We start from the raw sequence: 20,850 nt of genomic DNA, 5'->3' as shown, positions 1-20,850 counted from the left end.
TATATACTATGTGCAAAAATGTCTGTATTATAGGTAAAAATTTTGTATTATATGTAAAATTTTTATATTGATACATTTTTAGTTATGTAAAAAAAGTTTACGTGTTATATACTATATCAATAAGTTTTTGTATTTTTCAACCAAAAATATGTGCTGAAAAAGTACAAAAAAGAAAAAATGATAACATGTGTGCATATTTTTTTGTTAAACTTGTGTTAATTTGGTTGAACTTGGCTATAAAAATATTTTAGCATCACCAATTAGAAAATAGGGTAAATCACAAAAAATGCACTCGAATTTTGTTATCGAAAAAAATGCCCTCAAATAATTTTAAAACGCGACAAAAATGTCCAACATTAAATATGTATTCTCAAAAAATACTTTAGAAATTAAATTTTGATGCGATTTTTTTTACAAGTATGATTAGAAAAATGAGATATTTTTATCCTTAAAATTTAGTAATTTTTTGCTATATATATATTTTGTGATTTTTTTGTCAACAACCAATAATACTTTTAAAAAATAAAAAAATATTGAAATTTTAATTTTTTATTCAATTTTTGTGTATATTTTTTAAATAATTATCTAAATATTTCTATAAAATTTTGAATCAAATACATAAACAGTTTGTTACATATAAAAATTATTTTTTACTTAAAAAAAAGATAATATTTTTTTAGAATATTTCTGTCAAATTTTTAAATTAATTAAAAATATTTTTATTAATAACAAAATTTAAATACATTTCTATTTGTGACAAAATTATTAAAGTGTATTTTTGATAGTTTGTCCATAAATTAAAAAATAGCAAAGGAAAAGTTCATTAGCCCACACGAGTGAAGCCCAAAGCCCAAACCAGGAATCAGAACCCTAATGGGGCGTTGGCATTGATGGTGGTGCTTTCGCTCATTTTCAGCTTCCTACAAAAACCCTACCAAAACCCCTTCTTCCTTGACTCAACAATGATTCTTCCTTCATAGCTCTTCACTGTTGCTCAGAAATAGTATTACTCATTCTTCTGAAACAGCTATTCTCATACACACATTTCTCTCTCTGAAACCAAGCAAAGGTAGCTCAGCGAAAATGCCTCTCGGAGAAAGGCAAGGTGACAAGAGCGAGTCACGCTATTGTGGCGTCGAAACGGACTTCAACGATGACATGCCACACGTCCTCGCTTTCAATCTCTCGTCCGGTGGCTTCGATTTCGTTATTGCCCCTCTGGTTCGTCTCCTAACTAACTAACTAACTGTAACTAACTCCAACTAACTTAGTTTTAGGGTGCATTTTTGAATTGGTTAGGTTTTTACGGTGGCCAATTAGCCACTCACACTGTGCAACTTTTAGTTGCGCGCATTTTCTGTGTGTGATTGGTCAGTAAGCTCACCTATAGTGAAATATTGTTCAGTGGGGCCTTTTACGATGAAACATTGCTTGTTCTATTGGAAGCTTCTGGAGTTTCATTGAATGGGTTTCTTGAGCTACATTTTACCAATACGATTTTATAAACGCGAAGAAATGGTTGGCGTGGTTGAAAAATTTGTTGCCAAACTTAGTTGATTAAGAATCTTAGCTGATATTGTAATTGAAAGCTGATTAAGCAATGGTTTCATGAAACTATGTTCAGTTCATTGATTTCCTAGTTATATGAGTTACTCGAAGAAAACGATTAGTGTCTTAAGCTTTTCGAAGACTAGTAGTGGACTTGCATTGTGTTGGATGTGTTTCCTACGGTAGCCAATTAGCCAGTTATATAGCGGCTTGATGCTGCCATTTCATATGTGACTGGTCAGTATGCTTACCAAAAGAAACTTTGTCTAATGGTTTATTTTGGAAGCCGTTTCAACTTGGTTTCGCTTGAAGAGCTTGTTAGACTACATTAGAGACACATAATATTTAAGTATGTAATAAAGCTCTCTGATGAAATCCTTCCCTTCCATTGAAGCTTCATTTGTTTGTTTTTATCTGCTAAATTGATATTTATCTTGCAAATGACAAATGGAGTCTGTAAAGTCTAATTTTTAATTGATGGATTTTTATTATATAATTTGTGTTCTGGTGCTGACACATCTAGTTTCTTAGTGTGCTTTGGACTTATATGATTTTAATGGTGCAATTCAGATGGATCCTGCTTATCGGCCAAGTTTAGTTCAAAAGGGTAGTGCAGGGTCTGGTGTTCTACCATTTGCTGGGTCAGACCTGGTCATGAGTCCATCCCAGTGGAGCAGTCATGTTGTTGGTATGAGTTCTATTTATTCTTACAGGCATTCCTTATCCTTACAAGTGGTTTGGAAAGCTGTTTGAATTGGTCTGTGGTGTTTAAAATCTGATTGGATTATGGCTTATATTTCTTTTAATTTTTAGACTGGTACAACTCACACTTATTAATATTTTATGATATAATTTTTAGTAATGTTTGTTGCAATTATTAGGTTTTTGTGTGTGTTATTCTATATTAAATATTATTTTATGCATAGTAAATAAGCTATTTATATATTTATTTTGGTAATGAAGCTTCTAAACTGTTGGATTCACGACTCATGAAGCTTCTCAATATGTAATTGCAAATTTTCAGGAAAAATTAGCTCGTGGATAGATTTGGATTCAGAAGATGAAACCATTAGGATGGATTCTGAGACCACTCTCAAGCAAGAAATAGCTTGGGCTTCTCATCTCTCTTTACAAGTATGCTTTGGTGCATCCGTATTGCAAGAAATTTGAAATTTGTGTGTAATTGTGTTCCTTGATGTTGAATCAATTCAAAACTTATTATTATGCTTGAATTATTAAAATTAAATATTCATTTCTCTTTTCAACATATTTATTGGACACTGGATTTAGTATACTATAAATCAGACTGGCCAGTTATTTATTATATATTTTTATTTAGATATTATGGTGAAGTACCCTATACTGGGACTGTTAACTTTGGCACTTCTCCTGGTGTGCTTAAAACAACAAAGAAGTTACCTTGTATGTGTAGCAGGGGATTCTATCTGATTTTAATTTTAGTTTTGAAGTTATCTGCATCTCATGATGTTTTGTCACACTTAGGCTTCTAGTTGCCAAAAAATGATTTATTATTTATTATTATTTTTTTAATGTTGTGCAGGCTTGCTTACTTCCAGCCCCAAAGGGAACATCTTGTGGCAATTATGCTAGGTGTGTAAATCAAATTTTACAGGGCCTAAGCAATATGCAGGTGCTATTCTAAGTTCAAGCTCTATGTCCAATTCATTAGCCTTACTCTTCTTTATGTTAATTTTTTACCATTCTCACATTTTTTTCAGTTCTTTCTTTTTTGTAATACAGTTGTGGCTTAGGATTCCGTTGGTGAAGCCTGACGATGACTCTGCCGATGGAAAGAATGATACTTTGGTGAGTAATATGATTAAATGATGCTGTGAAGGTCTCATGTTCATCAATGTGTGGCTGGGTTTGAAGTCATATATTGTACCATGTACTCCTTTTGTTTCAATGTGCATATAAGCTTTACGTAGTGATGATATTTATTATGGCAAATTTAATTTTAGGGCCCGATAATCTTGATTTTCTTTAGGTTGACTCCTGGGAGACCTGGAATTCATTTCGTCTACTATGTGAGCATCATAGTCTATTGTCAGTTGCACTGGATATTCTGTGAGTATTCTAAACTGCATTCCTTTGATTCATTATATTTTTTACTTTAGAATTGCACTTATGCATTATTTATATGCTGAATGTATGATTGTTCTTGTTCATCAGAGGTACTCTGCCTTCAGCAAATTCACTGGGACGTTGGTTTGGGGAGTCTGTTAGAGCTGCTATAATAAATACTGAGGTAGGGACATTTTCTGGCTTTTAACGGATAATTCAAGCATCAAGTTTGGTTTTGCTCATTCTTGTCTAAATGCATAATGGATTTACCTGTTTTTTCAGGCCTTTTTAACTAATGCCCGTGGTTATCCCTGTCTCTCAAAACGCCATCAGAGATTAGTTACTGGTTTTTTTAACCATTCTATACAGGTAAACCATTCAAATCTGAATATTGGTTTTCGATAAATATGAATTAACTGGAAATTAAGTCTTAGAACCTGTATTGCTGCTCAGTTGATCACATGTTCACAATTTCGTAAATTTGAATATTAGTTTCCTTTTAAATATACCGATTTTGTACATCTGTCTAGATCATCATATCTGGAAAATCAGTTCACCCACAAGCAAATGTAGCTGCAGATGCTTCTCAGAATCATTCTGATGAAGGTAAGTTCCTTTATTTTTTATGCACATGCTATTTTTCAAGATATAATTGCATTTTACTTTTCCTGTTAATAAAATTTGTAGATGTTTAACTACTTATATTGCTTCTGAGCAGCTTTTCTCTCTTGTTCTTTTAATTGACTTTTCCGACTGTTAGTTTAGCAGTTAGGCTTCAAGAGAGCTATCATTTATATATGTTGTACTCTTACATCCCTTGTCTTCCTGTTTCTGTGTGTGCTTCTAATGCTTGTATGTATATAAAGGAAAAGTTGTAATCTTGTGCTGTGCTGTTTTCACAACTTTTGTATCCCTGGTTTTTGGCCTGAAGTTTACCTTTTGAGATTTATACTCATTTTTTTGTGGGGTTGAACTACAGGTTTGCAAAGACATGCCTTGCGGCCATATCTAGACTATGTTGGATATCTGTACCAAAAGATGGACCCCCTGCCTGAGCAAGAACGTTTTGAGGTATCTACTTTTACATGTTTTGAAGGGATAGGCATTGCATTATATGCTATTATCTTTCGCTTGACCCTCTCAGCATCTTATGCCAGCTTGGTTACAGGGATTTTTTACAGTCACCTTTGCAAGTAAGTATTATTCATGCTATTTCTTGCTGCTCAATTATTTTACTAAGTTTCTTATTATTGCTGCAAGGTTCCTCCGCACCTTCTCTGATAATGGATTTAATTTTTTTTAACCAATTTTTTTGCAGCCTCTGATGGATAATTTAGAGGCTCAGACCTATGAGACTTTTGAGAAAGACGCAATGAAATACATCCAGGTATGGAAATGGAAAATGTTTTCAACTTAGTGCATCCATTTAAATATATTTTTCCTGCAATGTTCCTGGTTGGATCACGATATTGGGCTTTTTCCCAAACTTTGAAGGCTTTACTATAACGTGACATTGTGTTCAAGATCTGAATCTTAGGTTGTGACGCATAGCTGCAGCTGTGTTTGTCTTTTAGGGGCATAGTTGTATTCTGACCATTACCTTTTCTACAGTATCAAAGAGCTGTATCTAAAGCTTTGCTGGACAGGGTTCCCGATGAAGAGGCATTTACAAAAACTACAGTAAGATTTAGTTCAATGTTTTATTCATGACGATGTCTTTATCTTCAATTGCTATCTCTTGGCCATTATAAACATGAAGTTGTTTTGCTGCTGTGACTAGGTATTGATGGTTGTTGGTGCGGGGCGAGGGCCTCTTGTGCGTGCATCGTTACAGGTGTAATTTTGTACCCTAATTGATTTATGTTTGGTTCGCTATTCACTACATTTGGTTTTTGTTAAATGCAAATGTGGGTGTATTTCTTATTCTTTCAATTGATTCTTTGCATTCTTGTGTAGGCTGCTGAGGAAACTGGGCGGAAGCTAAAAGTTTTTGCTGTCGAAAAGAATCCAAATGCAGTTGTCACTCTCCATGTTAGTTTTTGATCTTACATATTTATCCTTGCACAGTTCTAGGCCATTATGATGTTATTTGTATATTACAAGAAGTATCAAAATTTTTAAATACATTGGTTTATCTGAATTTTGATGGCAGTATTGCCATTACGATGTGATGTTACATGCATCATGTTAATTTTGTATTTTGTATGCAGTTAACAATTTTTACATTCTTTAATCTTGTGCTAAAAGTTTCTTTGTGGTGGACTTTGTTTTGTTCTAATTAACTTTTATATATATATATATATATATATATATAATGAGTTTTGTTCATGTGCCTTTGCCGTTTAGTTAAAACATTTGGTTAGGGTTTGATCACTGTTCTCCTTGAAATGGCCTCTTTTGGCTGATAGATCGTAACATGTTATAAACACTCAACAACAGCAGTAACTGCTAATCCCTTTACTACACTATTACTGACATGTTTAAATTGCTTTTGACAATAGAATATCTTGTTCTCGTATCTTCTATTTTATTTTTTAATTTTTGAAGTTCCCGTCTTCTTTTTCAGTGCTCAAATGCATAGACTTCCTTTCTTCTGCTCCTTGTATTTTCCATTTTTATGAAAAGAAAAGAAAGAATATTGCATAATATTCCAATCTCTACTACTGTCTTATGAATGTTACATTTTTCTTACTATTATCTCAGACATGACACATTTGTTGGAACAGGCGTTAGTTAAGTTAGAGGGCTGGGAGGATTCTGTTACCATAGTTTCAAGTGACATGCGCCACTGGAATGCCCCTGAAAAAGCAGATATATTGGTAAATTTCTTTGCTCACTTCGTCAATTCCTTTTGTTTGCAATCTAGTGCCTGACCGCTTTTGTGCTGAATCTAGGTTAGTGAATTGCTAGGTTCTTTTGGTGACAATGAACTCTCACCTGAGTGCCTTGATGGAGCTCAGCGCTTCCTGAAGGAAGATGGCATATCAATACCATCTTCGTAAGTAAATTCCTTCATATGTTTTGTGTAGACATATCTGTTCCATTTTTCTTTTGGGGTTATTTAATTTTGAAGTGAAGTATTCTTTGTTCCCAGCAGCTAGTGTGTATGAGCTAAAGATGCTGCATATTAATTGGTTGGTCTTTTGCTGGTCACATAGTTTAAGAATTCTTTATCTATCTTGCACAGTGGTTCCTCTGACAGTTGCTTTCTTGCCTAACAATGACTGTTGCAGCACCCTGGGATTTTTCTTGGAACATTTCACCACCATGAATTTATTTAAGTTTACAAATTTGCAACAAATTTTCTTCATCTCATTCTCATCAACATTAGGTAGACAGCATTGAGGACTTAAATTTTTAGTTGAAAATATCCACTGAGATTCACTTGTGTGAATTGATTAACGAAATTGAGTGCTTCCAGTGATTCATTAATGGTTGAGAATTTTTTGTATTTTAAACTTATTTATTTATTATTATTTTTTAACCAATCATTGTTAACTGCTACTGCCTTCAGGTACACAAGTTTCCTACAACCAGTGACAGCCTCAAAGTTACATAATGATGTATGCATACTTTTGCTAAAAGAAATTATTCATATCTTCATATAGATTTTGTATGTTGAGTTTATGTTTGTGGTTGTATTTCAGATTAAGGCACATAAAGACCTTGTACATTTTGAGACTGCTTATGTTGTGAAAATACACAATGTAGCAAGACTCGCACCAACTCAACCAGTGAGTATCTTTTCTCGCAGTTAGTTTATCAATTTATTTATTAATAATTGCCTGTCTCATGAATTTATCATTAATAAGTTCTACTCATTTTGTTGATTTCGATTTAATCTGTGCAGGTTTTTACCTTCACTCATCCAAAACTCTCTGATAAAGAAAGCAATCAGCGCTATAAAAAGCTGCAGTTTGTGATACCTAATGACACTGGGTCAGCAATGGTACATGGTATGTGGTGTGTATTCATTATCAGAGTGAATGAGTTTTGTAGTAAATCATTTATCCAGATTTGATTTTTCTTTCAAAATATTTAGTAAACTTGTGAGTCTTTCCTATTTCAAATTTCGTAAATAAAAGAATAGTAATGACATCATTGTTCAGCAACAATTATGGACACTAATATTTTGTTCATCTTCATGATAGGATTTGCTGGATATTTTGATGCTACTCTTTACAAGGATGTGCATCTTGGAATTGAACCTTCAACGGCAACTCCAAACATGTTCAGTTGGTATTGATGTTTATTTCCTGTGTATTCTATTTTTCAAACAAGTTTGGAGTAGCTTTAAAGGAAAGTTTATGAGGTGTATTTTTATTTTCTGTATTCAGAATTTTATGGAGAAAAAAGAGAAAGCATGAGGTGAAAACAAAACAAGATTTTATTGTTTTTACTGTTTATCACAAAATTCTGAAAATAGAAAATACTGAAAATAAAAATAGAAATAAAAACACAAACCAAACACATCTTAAGAATGTGAAAAATCTTTTCCTTTTGTTTAAGCCAATTTCTCATGTTTGAGTCTTGTTTGATTTTATACACAGGTTTGCAATATTTTTCCCACTAAGGACCCCTATTTGTTTGAGTCCGGGTTCAAACCTTGATGTACATTTTTGGCGTTGTTGTGGTCCAACGAAGGTGGATTCTTTATTATTTTGTTACTTCATCTTTTATTTTCAGTTTTCACCCTAATATCTCCATTTCCATTTTTTTTTTCTGTATTATTCTGACCTTGGTGCCCTTATTGAATGCGACAGGTTTGGTACGAGTGGAGTGTTACATCCCCAACTAGTTCTCCAATTCACAACACTAATGGACGCTCATATTGGGTTGGCCTTTAGGGGCTTTAACCTAACCTGAATATATACATGCTTTTGTAGGTGATTTGATATTTCAAGATCTTAACTTCAATCACAATACAAACTGTTTTTCGTTGGATCTTAGTGGATCCGTCCATTTTCATACATATTAGGAAATTGTGTTGTACAAACAGATGTCGAGTTTACTGGGAAAAAAATATAGAGATTATTCTCCTTAATGCATGCATCAAATGTAATCAGTTTATAGCATTCATATAATAGCCACATGTTCTTGTTCTGTGGGGTGTTTAGGACTGATAAAATCTGCAAAGAGAAATCGTAGTCTATAAAAAACAATGAGAAATGCTATAGGAAATTTATTGTTTTTGTTCATTATTTTTAACTATCAGTTTAATATTTCTAGTCTAATAATTTAATAATATATTTTAGTCAATATTTTTAAACGTTAATTGTTAAATACTGGTAAAAAAATAATAAATTTTATTAGTTCTCTAGCATTCTTTCAAAACAATCTACATTTGTGTAAATTATTATTTCTATCACAATATTCAAGAAAATGTAAGATGAATTTATTTATGACTGAACACAATGAGTTTTGTATTTTCAAAAGTTGGTTTCTGCATCAAGATATTAATTTTCTTTATAGGTAAATGTGATATATAACATTAATTTAAATTAAATTATTATGAAATAAAAATAGCATTATATAATAAAATATTAATTAAAACATAAAATGTAATATTTTATTATTAAATATTAGTTATAAAATATGATTTTGAGTCGGATCAAATTTATCTAAGGCATGACCCAAATCTGACCAAAAACGACACTGTATATAAAAGTCAAAATGAAATTATTTTAATATGCTTCGGGTGGGAATTAGGGTCAGCTCAGGACTCGCACTACCTAGTAGAGTGGTGGAATGAGTGAAAATATTTTGAGTGGGATTATAAAGAGTTGGGTTAAAGGGTAATGAAGTGTTCGAGACTCAACACGACTTGAAAATCAGATTGAACCTGAGCATATTTAACTGGATTCATATTTTTTTTTAAATTTTTACTCAACGCCATATTTGGTTTGAGTTCGGATAGACCTGACCCGACCTGAGGACATTTCACGAGAATATTTTAGATGTTCGCAGAGCAAATAATTTTTACTCTATTCCATTTATATTGGGACATATTAGCAATGTTGGGAAGAGAGAGAAGCTACAATTAAAATATATATTTTATAATAAAATTAATAATGAAATGTTATGATTTATGTTTTAATTAATATTTTTATATTATTTATTTATTTATTTCATTTAGGTTTTTATATTAACTAGTTAGTATATATACATGTGTGATAGATACAAATTTTTTATTTTTTGTGTTTATGTTTAAATGTTTTAAAATAAAATAAAATGTTTAAATATTTTATACACAATGTTATATTTCTTGTCATAATGTATATTGAAAAGTATATTCTAAAATTATGAAAATTTAATTTATAATTTTGTTTTTGAACATGATTAAATATCAACTTTTTTACGGTTTTGTTAGAGAATCAATTTTTATAAAGCAACAATCAACGAACAAAATAATAAACAAGTAAGGATTAAGAGTTTGAATTGATTTAGAGGAAGAGAAAGAAAGATTTAAAGAAAAAAATATTGACTAATTGTTGATTGATAAAAAAAATTGGTTCTAATCTTTTTTCCTTGTTGTATATAGTTTCTTAAATAATTAATCAAATATTCATTATCTTTCACTCAATTATACACTTCAAGTGTTACAATATTTATGTCATAAAAAAGTTTTTTAACCAAAATAGTTTTTTATAAACAAGATCATTCAAGTGTTAAAATAAACAAGTACTGCATAATTTTAAAATAAAGAATATTAATAGCTAGATAGATAATATATTTTTATTTCAACTAATTTTTGAAGAAATCTCACTGCTAATTTTATTTATATTTGAAAAATTAAGCTTAAATTTTTAGAATTTAATTTATTGGTTATGGCACAAAACTTATTACTGTTTATAATTTTTTATATTGAATTGAGTTATTTATTTAATTTATTTTTATTTCGATACTAGATCAAATTTAATAACATAATTATTATTATATGTTAAGTTTAATAAAATAAATTTTTTAATTTCAAACTCAAAAAAATAATTTATATTTTAGTGTGGAACAAACAAAATATAACAAGAGAAACAAATATATACATCTATTCTCTACGTAGGTGGGGCCCCTAACACCAATGTTTTGGGATAGTTATAGAATTATTATCATATCATCACAATAGCAAGTTATTATTGTTACATGAGATGTAATAATCAAAGAGACAAGACCAGGGAAAATGATAGCTTGTGTGCTGTTCTCTATTCGGCAGAACATTACCTAAAATCTCAGCTGGCAAAACTATCTCCTGTTACACACTTTACACCTATTTTACAAATAAACAAATGAATAAAATAAAACAATAAATAAAAAGGAGCCGCCTAATTATCATGCCCATGGTGTTATGTTTATTGTTTTTTGTCAGGACAATTATGATCAATATATTATATCACTCTACATTTCCACTATTAGTATTTTTTGGATAATTTTATTTGTCTAATACATTAACAAATGTTATTTTACTTGAAAAAAAATAATAATATTATTGTTGATAATGATAATTAGGGATGGCAAAATTGATAATGAAACCCCTCATTCAAATGAAGATCACAATAAACAAGTAATAACTTGGACAATAACTGGGAACAACCATTATAAAACATAATATAACTTCAATTTGCACTAGAACTTGATTTTGCTACCGACAATAGGGTTACTGAAGGAAAGAAGTATCTAATTTCATATAAACTTCCATGGAGCCAAACAATCAAATTTATGGATAAATATTAAAAAAGAGTAAAGTGATAAAAAAATTTGTGAGAATTTATATTTTGGATAGTTTAATTTCTAAAGAAAAAAATATCAATAAAATTCTCTAAGATAGTAAATATATGGATATACTATTTTTAAATTAATCTCTATAATTAAGATAGAAAGTCTTAATTTAAACTAACTTATTCATGTTTATTATCGTAAAAGACTTATATTAGTATTTTGTTTTAAAAACTAATATGTTCGAAATGTAAATTCTTAAGAAATTTATTTATTATTTTACTCATTAAAAAAAAGGGCAATCGTGCATGTTAAAAATTGTTCCTTTAATTACTATTATTATTATTATTATTATTATTATTATTATTATTATTATTATTATTATTCACGTGATCCTTTAACTAACAGGTCGATATCTTTGTCAAACCAAAAAAATTGTTAATAACGCTTTGTTTTTATTTGGAAGTCTGAAGAAGTGCACTAATGCCATTAAATAATATAACAAGCAGACCAAAACAAATCTTGTGTAGTAGTAGAGATATTGCAAAGAAAAATATTAAAGATTTTCTTATGATTACTGAAAACTTTTTAGTATAAATAATGTTTGGAATCAATTAAAATTTGATAAAGAGAAATATGTCTGTCAAAAGTGTTGGGGTAGACTTAATAGTTTTTTAAAGAAAATAAAGCATTAAATAATTTTTTGTAATTTTGTTTCTGATAAACTTATATATAGGTTCTTAAAAAGAATATTGATACGTAGCGTAAAACCTCGGTCAACAGAGTATATTTTGGCAAGCAGAATCAAATAGTAACAAACCTGCCAAATCCAGGAGAGTTATGCAAAGCTCAGAATCCCAACTGACAAAGCTAATGTTATCAACAAGGATAACCTCGATAAATACGGAGAATCCCTAAAAAAGTTCCAATTAAACAGTTTCTGACGCCTATATAAACAAATAGACAATCACGGAGTAAAATAGGTCACAGAACTCACTCTGATTTATTTCTCTTATTCTCTCATAACTCACATTCTTACTTGCGTCGGAGTACTTTTTGTAGGTGCTCCCGCCGTGGTGTTCCAACTCAGCCGACGTATACCTCTTCCACTTGAACATAGCTGTTGACAGAGGGAGTCGCTATACCTCGGCAACATAAGGACGGAATATTTGGCGCCCACCGTGGGGCCGGAATTTAATCTAACCCCACTATTTCTCCTACCCAGTTCTGTATCCTTTCTTTTCGCAGGGCCTCCGATCTTCCGATATGGCCAGTAATGGAGTTCCTCACCACACCCAAGCCGAACTTCTGGCTCAGATAGCAGAACTCCAGGCAGAGGTCCGAAGGATAGCCGAGCTCACCACCCATAATAATGCTGGGAAAAACGAGGAGGGTAATTCCAAAAGCTCAGCTTCGGGAAACACGGATCCTCTGAACATCACCCCACCAAAGGAGAAACTGACGTTAGACAACCCCTTTTCAGAAGAGATCACCAACTTTCAGATGCCAAAGAATTTTGTGTTACCTACGTCATTAGAGCCATACAAGGGGATTAATGACCCCCGGGCTCATATTAAAAAATTTCAATCCATGATGTTTTTAACGGCGCTAATAATGAGCCCATACTTTGCAGAGCTTTTCCAACTTACCTCGATGGTGCTGTTTTACTGTAGTTCTCTAAATTATCTGCAGGTACCATTTCCTCCTTTAAAGAACTAGCAAGGTCCTTCATTGACTACTTCGCCGCATCGAGGATATACGTGGACGGATTAGATTACCTCGGCACAATCAAACAAGGACAACTTAAGAGCTTAAAAGACTACCTAACCCGATTTGCCGAAGCCACCATGGAGATCCCGGACTTAGACCCCGCCGTCCATCTACATGCGCTCAAAACCGACCTCCGACCTGGCAAGTTTCGAGAAACAATTGCAATAACCAAACCCAAATCATTGGAGGAGTTCCGAGAAAGGGCTGCAGGACAGATGGAAATCGAAGAGCTCCGCGAAGCACAGAGGACGGACAAACAACCAACTAGAAAGGAGGAAGAAAGGACCTTTAAATGATCAAACAAAGAACAAAAGAAACCCTTCAAGCTCACACCAAAGTTCGACACCTACACCAGATTCAATACAAAAAGGGAGAACATAATCAAGGAGATCCTCAACGCCAAGATAATCAAACCGCCCGCGAGAGCAGGAAGTTATCAAGATCAACGATTTGTAGACAGAAGCAAACACTGTGCTTTCCACCAAAAGTACGGACACACAACAGACGAATGCGTAATAGCAAAGGACCTGTTGGAGAGGTTAGCTCGGCAAAGACTCCTAAACAAATATGTCGAAGGACGGAAAATCATGGAAACCAAAAAGGAGCCAGAAGAACGATCAACGGAGAAAGAAAAAGGGAAATGGACAACACCAGACCCCCTAGAGGAATCATTAACTGCATATCAGGAGGATACGCAGGAGGAGCCGAAACAAGCTCGGCCCGAAAAAGAAGTTACCGAGCAATGTTAGCCATTGAAGGAACAATACCTCCAACAAAACACAACACAACGGAGCCACTGATAACCTTTAATCAAGACGACTTAGCATCAACAGGCCCAACCCTCGACGACCCAGTGGTAATCTCCATCCAAACTGGAGAGCTATTGGTAAGAAAGGCCCTTTTGGACCTAGGTAGTAGTGCTGATGTATTATTTTATTCAACCTTCATAAAAATGCAACTATCTGAAAAAGCTATGCAACCTTCATCAGGAGAACTAGTTGGGTTCTCCGGAGAAAGGGCCCCAATAAAAGGGCACATATGGCTAAAAACAACCATGGGTGACCCCCAATTGTCAAAAACTATTCACGTCCAATATCTCATAGTTGACTGTCCTAGCCCTTATAACATTATTCTCGGAAGGCCCGCCCTGAATAACTTCAGAGCGGTAGTATCTACATTACACTTGTGTGTTAAGTTTCAGGTACAAAACAACAAAGTAGCAACGGTACATTCAGACCGACAACAAGCTCGACAATGTTACAACGCCAGCCTGAAGAAAACCAGCATGGAACCAAGGGCTAACCAGGAGACGAAAACAACTCATACCGCATCCGAGGTATTGTCCCTCGCAGAACTGGATCCCAGGGAGGATTTCCAAGAAAGACCCCAGCCAATAGACGAACTCGAAAAGATTCGCCTGACAACAAAGGCCGAACAGTTTACTTATATCGGCCGAGCATTAGAAGGATAGGAGAGAGCAAAGTTAATAAGAGTGCTCCGAGACAACGCCGACCTATTCGCCTGGTCACCAGCAGATATGCCAGGAATAGATCCAAATGTAATCTGCCATAAGCTCGCCATAGACAAAACAAGCAGACCAATCGCCCAGAAGAAGAGGAACCTCGGAACTGAAAAAATGAAAGCAGCCCTTGAAGAAACCAAGAAGCTCCTCAACGCTAGCTTCATCAAAGAGCTTCGCTTCACCACATGACTCTCAAATGTGGTAATGGTAAGGAAGAACTCAGGTAAATGACGCATGTGTGTCGATTTTACAAATTTAAACAAGGCTTGCCCAAAAGATGCCTATTCTTTACCTTGCATTGATAAACTAGTTGATAATGCTTCTGGATTTAAAAGCCTAAGCTTCATGGATGCATACTCTGGTTATAACCAGATCCTTATGCATCCAGAAGATCAAAGCAAAACGGCTTTTATAACAGAATACGGAAATTTTTGTTACAAAGTTATGCCATTTGGCTTTAAGAATGCAGGAGCAACATACTAGCGACTAATGGACAAAGTCTTCCAACATCAAATATGACAAAATATGGAGATATATGTAGACGACATGGTAGCAAAAACCTCGGCACAAGGATCACACTGTGATGACCTGCAAGAAGTCTTCCAACAGATCCGAGCATATAACATGAGACTCAACCCAGAAAAATGCGCATTTGGAGTTCAAGGAGGGAAATTCCTCGGGTTCATGCTGACCTCACGAGGGATTGAAGCGAACTCAGAAAAAATGTGAGATTATCCTTAAAATGAACAACCCGAAGACAATAAAAGAAGTACAACAACTGGCAGGAAGAGTTACCGCATTATCACGATTCCTACCTGCAGTAGCAAACCGATCATACCATTTTTTCCAGACAATCTCTAAGAACAAAAAGTTCAGCTGGACAGACAATTGCGAGCGATCCTTCATAGAGCTCAAACAAATACTGCCATCACCACCAATCCTCCAAAAACCAGAACTCGGTAAACCGTTATTTTTATACTTATCAGCTTCTAACCATGCCATAAGTTCGGTATTAGTTTCTGAAACAGGGAAAACACAAAAGCCGGTGTACTTCGTCAGCAGAATACTACAACCGGCAGAAACCAGATATCCAAAGATAGAACAGCTCGCACTGGCTTTGGTCACAACAGAAAGAAGAATGAGGCAATATTTCCAAAGCCACATTATAATAGTCAGAACAAATCAACCGTTGAGACAGATTTTAACCAAACCCGAGCTTGTTGGACGTCTAACAAAGTGGTCCGTTGAACTTTCCGAATATGACATACAATATCAACCTAGGAAAACCCCAAGATTGCAAATACTAGCCGACTTCATCTCTGAGCTAACAACCGAAGACAAGCAAACCTGGAAACTTTATGTAGATGGTGTAGCAAACAAAGACGGAAGTGGAGCAGGCATAACACTTAAAGAAGGAGAACAGGTCATAGCCGAACAATCATTACAATTCTCCTTTGCAGCAAGCAACAACCAGGCAGAGTACGAAGCTCTTCTAGCAGGACTAAAGCTCGCCCAGGACTTACAAATACCTCATCTCACGGTATATTGTGATTCACTACTCGTCGTCCAGCAAATCAAAGGTGACTTCCAGGTAAAAGATCCTTTGTTAGAAAAATACTGGCTCATAACAAAGGATCTTATTTTAAAATTTCATAAGTTTGAAATCCTACATGTGAACAGAGAACAAAACACAAGAGCGACGTTTTATCTAATTTAGCAACAACAAGGCCACAATCACACACACCAACACTTTCACAATTAACACTTGAAAAACCAAGCTTTGAATTAAATAATGTTTTGAGCATTACACAGGAAGGAGACTGGAGAACACTTTTTCTCCAGTATATCAAAACAGGAACCATCCTAAGGGAGGAACAAAATCCACAGCCCTTTCGAAGAAGAGCAAGCTACTACATAGCAGTAGGAGATAATCTCTACAGACGAGGATTATCACAAGCTCTCCTAAAATGCATCTGCAAACACGATGCCGAAATAGTAATGGCAGAGACACACAAAGGAGTATGCGAAAATCATATTGGTGGCCAAGCATTATCCGCCAAGATAATGCGAACAGAGTACTATTGGCCAACAATAAAGAGAGACTGCATTGCCAAAGTAAAGGAGTGTGACAATTGCCAAAAATACGCCGCCATCTCAACAACACCTGCCGAGAAATTGCACACCCTAGAGGTAAGCTGACCTTTCGACAGATGGGGATTAGATATTCTCGACCCCTTCCCGAAAGCGTCAGGGCAGGTAAAGTTCCTTTTGGTGTCAATATATTACTTTTCAAAATGGATTGAAGCACAACCCCTTGCACGAATTACAGCCGAAAAGGTGAGGTCTTTCCTTTGGAAAAACATTATATGCCGCTACGACATACCAAGAGAAATAATCTCTGACAATGGAAGACAATTCACAGACTATAACCTCGCCACTTTTTTACAAAACTTCAATATAAAGCATCATTTTAGTTCGGTTGAACATCCTCAAGCAAATGGTCAGGTAGAATAAGCTAACAGGGTTATTTTGCAGGCCCTAAAAAAGAAGTTGGACGACGTAAAAAGCGAATAGCCCGACCTTATCCCAGAGGTCCTCTGGGGCTATAACACAACAGTACAATCAGCAACAGGAGAGACCCCGTTCAAACTAGTCGATGCAAGCAAAAACAATAGAGAACGACTAACAGACTTAGATCTTGTTGACGAAGAAAGAGAGATAGCAATAATAAAGCAACTAGCAATGAAGCAGTTCATACAGAAGCGACACAACAAAAGAGTTATACCCAGAACATTTGAAAGTGGGGAGCTCGTCCTAAAAAAAACAGAGGAAGCAAGGAAGCCACAAACACATGGGAAGTTAGCAGCAAACTGGGAGGGCCCGTTCCGAATCATTTGAGTGGTCGGTAGAGGAGCATACCAACTAGAGACGTTATTGGGAGATCCAGTACCAGGAAACTGGAATGTATCCTCTTTGAGGAAATTTCAATCATAATGTATGTCAAAGTAGATGAAGGTACTCTTTTTCCCATTTTGAGGTTTTATCCCAATAAGATAGGGTTTTACTCAAAAGGGTTTTAATGAGGCCGGACGCCATATCCCATCAATCCAATAACATAATAATCTTTTTCATCTTTTTAGCAAACGAATATAGTCCATGGTGACTATCATACAACTTACAAAAACCACGGCTAATCAAAATATATACGCATATATTTATTCAAAGAAACTGAACCGAGCTTCATACTCGGAAAAAGTCATAACAGTCAAATTACACAAAAACATCAAACAAAACAAAATCCCCAAAACACCAGCAACATTTAGATACATCAAAATATCAAACAAAGCAATAAAAAGACAGTCCTCATTCTATCTTATCACCAATACTTGAACTATTACTTTGCTTGTCAGCTTCATCATCAATCAGCTCCCCATTAACAATGATCTTCGTCGCATCAAGCTTATCAGCGTCAACCTCAGGAAACAGAACCCGAACTTGAGAGGAAGCCCACTAGCCCTCTCGAAACCCTGTGCAAAAGCCTCGTAAACCTCGGTTTCCAAATCCTTCACTCGGGCCGTTAACTGACCATTCTCAGATTTCAGAAGCTTGTTATTTTCAGCAACCAATGAATGAAGGCGCTTTTCCTTAGCAAGATCGTTCTCTTTTCCCTTCAAAGATGTGGAAAGTTAAACAATCATCTTTTCCTTCTCCTGAACAGCAGAAGACAACTCAGCAATATTAAGAGAATCCTTCACCTCAAACTCGACAGCAAGCTCCTGAGCCCTCCCAATGGCAACAATCCGAGCTCCAATAACCTGCGATAAAAAAGAAGTAGTAAGACAAATGAAGGCGAAACATGAACAAAAAGAGTGGAGATACCTGAAGAAAATGGCTAGTGCCAGCCCGACCAACTTCCTCAATCATCTTGGAATCATCAGGAAAGCGACACAGCTCATCAGCAAGGGTGGCAGAGGGAAAGAACCTCGACCATAAGGACCTCATGTTGTCATCCTCGCGGTAAGCATGAAGCCTCTTTTGAGATTCATACGCAGCTTCCACAATTGGCAAAGCTGGAGAATTCTCCTCTTTACTCTCTGCTACCTCGGCGCGAGTCTTTACTCTATTTCTTTTCGGACGATGTTTAACCTCGGCCTGAGCAGCAACACCACCCTCCTTACCCACATTGGTTGTCGACCCTTCTTTCTCATTCTTCTTCCTCTGACTAAAAAACGACTTTAGCCCAGCAGTAGTGATAGTGGGGGCTTTTTCAGCTGCAAACAAAATCACAAAAAATCGAATATCAGTAATGACAATACCACTACACCAAAAAACAATATCAAAACCAGTTACCTAAATAATCCAAAACCGCCTCCTTATCTGAATCCCACTTCAACAACTCAGCAACAGACAACAACCCTACCGAATCCAACGCCTCTAATAAAAATTCCAATACAACATTGTCATCGGATACCCTATCATCAACATCAAGCACCTGGACAGGCTCAGGAAACCAAGAAATAGGAAATCTCTCCTCTAAGAATTCATTCAAATAAAAAGGAAATCCATCCTCAACACTTCTAACCTTGACGAACATTGTCTTAAAATCCTTATAAGAGGATTTATACAGAAAAAATACTGAACGACGAGGATGGCTACTAAGATTCACCCACAAACCCCGCCTGACTCCCTTAAACTGAAACAAGGAGAAGAATACCCTGAGGGAAGGAGGTTGTTCCAGAATATCCATTAAAATTTCAAAGGCATGGACAAAGTCCCAGGAGTTAGGATGTAACTGAGAAGGAGCGCAATTCAACCAGAACAAAACACCACACTCAAAGTCTGTAAATAGGAACCGGACACCCAGCTTAGTCAACAAACAAGAATAAAGATAGAAATATGACGAACCCTCAATCCGCTCACACACACGATCCCCCTCATCACAAGGTAAAAGCTCTATCCTGATGTTATGTCCTTCCCTAACCCACACATTAGAACCCAACACTCTCACAGACTCAAGATCATTAAACCTAGACACACACTGTTTAACCTACTCACTAACCCAGCTACAAGGGTCGCTCTCTACAACAGTAACCTTAGCCTTTTCCATAACCCCAGAGCAAACAAAACGACAAAATAGAAAGAAAAGAAGGGAAAAAGACCAGAAGCCTTCAAAACAAACCTTTGTTACTTATTTCCTTTTTTCCTCTGGTAGAAGATGCGAGAAGTGAAAACTCAGAACAAACAAAGCAGGGGTTACCTAAGACAACCCAAGTAATAAAACATGGGGAAGTGAAACGGTTTCAAAATTCAAAATTAAAACCGCTTCAATCTTAGCCATCCAAATACTATACCAAAAATCAAACGTCTAAGATCGTACCGAAAACTGAACCATAAACTCACATCAATCATTTCAGTGCGGGAAACGAAACGGCAATTAAATGCGCACGTTCCTCTTTCCCAAGAAAACAAACACGAGGGGCAACGGAATCTACGACAACAAATCCGAGAACTTAAAAGCTTGCCTATGTTTCCTTAAAGACACAAGGCAACCTTAGGGGCTATGATACGTAGCGTAAAACCTCGATCAACGGAGTATATCTCGGCAAGCAGAATCAAATAGTAACAAACCCGCCAAATTCGGGAGAGCTATGCGAAGCTCAGAATCCCAACTGACAAAGCTAACGTTATCAACAAGGATAACCTTGGCAAATACGGAGAATCCCTAAAAAAGCTCCAACTAAACAGTTTCTGACGCCTATATAAACAAATAGATAACCACGGAATAAAACAGGTCACAGAACTCACTCTGATTTATTTCTCTTATTCTCTCATAACTCACATTCTTACTTGAGCGTCAGAGTATTTTTTGCAGGTGCTCCCGCTGTAGTGTTCCAGCTCAGCCGACGTATACCTCTTCCACTTGAGCACAGCTGTTGACAAAGGAAGTCGCTATACCTCGACAACATAAGGCGGAACAAATATCAAATAAGTTTATAAAAAAATATAATAATAGATTTATAGGTCTCTTGTAGAATGAGATGACTGAGAACAATGAATTATGTCTAAGATTAGAAAATTATAATTCATCAACTATTAATTTAACATTTTTTTCGAGAAATTTATCTGATAGTTTATTTTCCCAAAAGTTTAATTGGTACTTTATTTTTTAGAGACCTATTTATTTTATTACTGTTAGAATTTTTACTCGTATATGTAAT

General features: G+C 35.1%; 2 protein-coding genes across 2 annotated transcripts; both read left to right on the top strand.

Moving 5' to 3' along the window:
* The first annotated feature begins 680 nt into the window (after positions 1–680).
* LOC112771657 (protein arginine N-methyltransferase 1.5) lies at positions 681–8,677 on the top strand. The gene is made up of 23 exons (XM_025816450.2): positions 681–1,221; positions 2,119–2,236; positions 2,573–2,682; positions 3,110–3,199; positions 3,310–3,375; positions 3,557–3,636; positions 3,742–3,817; positions 3,916–4,002; positions 4,164–4,239; positions 4,613–4,704; positions 4,791–4,826; positions 4,952–5,020; positions 5,245–5,313; positions 5,414–5,467; positions 5,590–5,664; positions 6,360–6,452; positions 6,528–6,631; positions 7,148–7,196; positions 7,281–7,367; positions 7,484–7,589; positions 7,785–7,872; positions 8,184–8,277; positions 8,397–8,677. Exons 1-23 carry the CDS (start codon positions 1,084–1,086, stop codon positions 8,478–8,480), a joined length of 1,941 nt encoding a protein of 646 aa, XP_025672235.1. The 5' UTR covers positions 681–1,083; the 3' UTR covers positions 8,481–8,677.
* Positions 8,678–15,374: 6,697 nt separating this feature from the next.
* On the top strand, positions 15,375–16,831 carry LOC140181477 (uncharacterized). The gene is made up of 2 exons (XM_072225082.1): positions 15,375–16,223; positions 16,445–16,831. Exons 1-2 carry the CDS (start codon positions 15,375–15,377, stop codon positions 16,829–16,831), a joined length of 1,236 nt encoding a protein of 411 aa, XP_072081183.1.
* The last annotated feature ends 4,019 nt before the right edge of the window (positions 16,832–20,850 follow it).

Source organism: Arachis hypogaea, chromosome 18 (assembly GCF_003086295.3).
Source record: "Arachis hypogaea cultivar Tifrunner chromosome 18, arahy.Tifrunner.gnm2.J5K5, whole genome shotgun sequence".
Lineage (NCBI taxonomy): Eukaryota > Viridiplantae > Streptophyta > Magnoliopsida > Fabales > Fabaceae > Arachis > Arachis hypogaea.
The sequence above is the reverse complement of the archived record's forward strand: the minus strand, read 5'-3'. Positions and strand labels throughout refer to the sequence as shown.